This window comes from Euleptes europaea, chromosome 13 (genome assembly GCF_029931775.1).
Source record: "Euleptes europaea isolate rEulEur1 chromosome 13, rEulEur1.hap1, whole genome shotgun sequence".
NCBI classification, from domain to species: domain Eukaryota; kingdom Metazoa; phylum Chordata; class Lepidosauria; order Squamata; family Sphaerodactylidae; genus Euleptes; species Euleptes europaea.
The window spans coordinates 44,001,524-44,004,304 of NC_079324.1; the positions used below are offsets into that span (position 1 = coordinate 44,001,524).

A 2,781-nucleotide genomic window follows, 5' to 3' on the forward strand; every position below is an offset into this window, starting at 1 on the left:
GCCACCGGCGGGAGGTTTGGGGGGCAGAGTCTAGGAGGGCAGGGTTTGGGGAGGGACTTCAGCGCCATAGAGTCCAACTGCCCAAGCGGCCATCTCTCTCCAGGTGAACTGATCTCTATCGGCTGGAGATAGCAGCAGGAGATCTCCAGCCAGCGCCTATAACAGCACCGGCTCAAAACTATTGTCATACAAAAACGTCAATCCAGGATTCACCAAGAAGTCAATATGAGAGAACCAAGATAAATGGCAATAAACTGTATTCTTCAGGATAAAGAAACCAGTTCGTACAAAAACGTCAATCCAGAATTCACCAAGAATTCAATATCAAAGAACCAAGATAAATTGCAAGACACTGTATTGTTCAGGGTCAAGGAACTCGGTTGCTTCACCGGGGGTGTTGCAAGCTTGGGCCCCACGAGCGCCGGGGGGGGGGGGGTTCGGCCCGCCCGCCTCCGGGCCTCCCCCGCCCTACACCTTGGTGCCCAGGGAGGGCGCCTCGGACTTGTGGGTGTGCCCGCTGAGGGTGGAGGAGGCGGAGGCGGGCGGGGGGCGTCGGGGGGCGCGCAGGCCCAGCAGCTGGCGGGCGCGGGCGCGGAAGCGGCCGTCGAAGAAGGCGTAGAGGAAGGGGTTGAGGCAGCTGTTGCCGTAGGCCAGGCAGGTGGCGTAGGGGTGCAGGCGGGGGATGAGCTCCTGCCAGGCGCAGGGCAGCGGCACGAGGCCCACCCAGCCCAGGACGTAGAGGCTCTTGAGGAGGTGGAAGGGCAGCCAGCACGCGGCGAAGACGGCCACCAGCGCCACGAGGATGCGCAGCAGGCGGCGCCGCTGCCGGCCCTCCTCGTGGCGCGCGCGCGGCGGCGGCGGCGGCTGCTGCTGGAAGTGGCGGCGGACGGTGGCGCCGACGGCGCAGTAGCACAGGCTCATGAGCAGCAGCGGCAGGGCGAAGCCCAGCGCCGTGGTGGCCAGGCTCAGGGCCGCCAGCCAGCGCTCCTCCTCGGCCGGGCTGGACGCCACGCCGCTGAAGTCCATGTCGCAGTGCAGGGCGGCCTCCCCGTCGGCGGGGTGGGCGCCGGCGGCGGGGCGCGTGCGGCGCAGCAGCAGGGCGGGCAGGGCCAGCAGGCCGGCCAGCAGCCACACGCCGCCCAGGGCCAGCAGGGTGGCGGCGCGCGGCCGGCCGGCGGCGCGGGGCAGGGCGTGCGCGACGGCCAGGTAGCGCTCGACGCTGAGGCCGGCCAGGCAGAAGGCCGAGGCGAACATGTTGAGCAGCACCAGGTAGCTGCTGAGCTTGCACAGCGCCGAGCCGAAGGGCCAGTGGAAGCGCAGCGCCGTGTAGGCCGCCCACAGCGGCAGCGTCACCACGAAGGCCAGGTCGGCCAGCGCCAGGTGGCCCAGGTAGGCGTCGGCCGAGCGGCGCTTGGCCCGCGGCCCGCGCCACACCGTCAGCAGCACCAGGCCGTTGCCCGACAGGCCCAGCACGAAGACCAGCATGTAGAGGACGGGCAGCAGCGAGAAGGACACCTCCCAGTCCGCCTCGGCCTCCTCCCAGGGGCACTGCGCCGCCCCCGCGCTCCAGTTGCCCAGCGCCGCCCCGTCGTAGTAGTCGGCCTCCAAGTCCTCGTAGCGCGCCTGCGGCTCCATGCTGCCGCCGCCGCCGCCCCCCGGGAGCGCCTCCCAGACCCCCGACGGCAGGCACGGGCCACCACCTCCGGCAGCCCCCGGGCCGGGAGGGCGCTTAAAAGAGCGGGGCTCGGGAGGCGCCGCCCTCGCAGCCCAGCCCCCTCGCCTCCTGTCGGGGGGCGGGTCGGGTCAGGAACCAGCCCGGGAACGGGAGAATCCCTGCAGCGGCCGCCTCTTTCCCAGCCCAGGCGACAGGATCTGCCCTGGAGGACAGCTCGCCCTCCCTCCGCCCCCTCTCCTGCTCACCCCCCCTCCTTCTCATCCCTTCTGTTGCTCGGTGGGGAAACGGGGAGGATTTCCCCAGCCACTGCTTGGCCCCCTCGCTGGGCTGGGCTTGTCCCTTGGGACTCTCATGAATTAATTTTTTTTATTGTTTTCTCTTTTAATACATCTCATAAATCATTATTCAGTTCTGCAAATCTTATTCATGTGTAACGAAATTAGAAAATTGAAAAAAACAAAGTATCTAATATAAACCCTTCACACTCTTCCGTCTAAAATATAAATTGTATATACTTTTGCTAAAATATAATCCCCCATCTATATCAGGGATCAAACCAAAGAGTATCCTTTAAATTGACCGATCGAAAAATAATCTTGGGACTTGACCCGTCAACTGTCTGCGACCCACCCAGCACCCAGGGTTGCCGCGTGAGCCCCATAGATCCTTCGGCACAATCCCCTCTCTGTCCGCGCACACCCCTTTTTCTGCATACCCTGTACTTTGGCATCTGTTTTGGAGTGTTCCATATTTCTCCATGCAAAGGTCACAAATTTCACCTCTGCCGTGCATCACACCCTGTACAAATCTCCACACCTTTTTTACTGTTCGTCACCTTGTGACTTCTTCAGATAACTCCGCCCGCTTGTGCATTCCCAAGAAAATCCTCCTTCCTCTATCCTGCTCTCCACAAAAGTCCATTTTTTGTGCTTCTGCATATCCTACACCTTTGCACAGTCTACGGCCAGGCAACAGTGTTGAGTATCAACTCCTGCCCCACACCCATGCCCAAGGTACTCTAGCCTGTCCACACTTCCATCTCAACTAAAAAAAAACCTTAATGGAAGGATGACAATAGAAAGATCTGCACTGGAGCTGGAAGTCTC

At 62.3% G+C, this 2,781-nt stretch overlaps 1 protein-coding gene across 1 annotated transcript; it reads right to left on the bottom strand.

Annotated features, from left to right (window-relative positions):
• Positions 1 to 468: 468 nt before the first annotated feature.
• LOC130486364 (apelin receptor-like) lies at positions 469 to 1,618 on the bottom strand. Its single transcript, XM_056859626.1, has one exon. It carries the CDS (start codon positions 1,483 to 1,485, stop codon positions 469 to 471), a length of 1,017 nt encoding a protein of 338 aa, XP_056715604.1. The 5' UTR covers positions 1,486 to 1,618.
• Between the last annotated feature and the right edge of the window lie 1,163 nt (positions 1,619 to 2,781).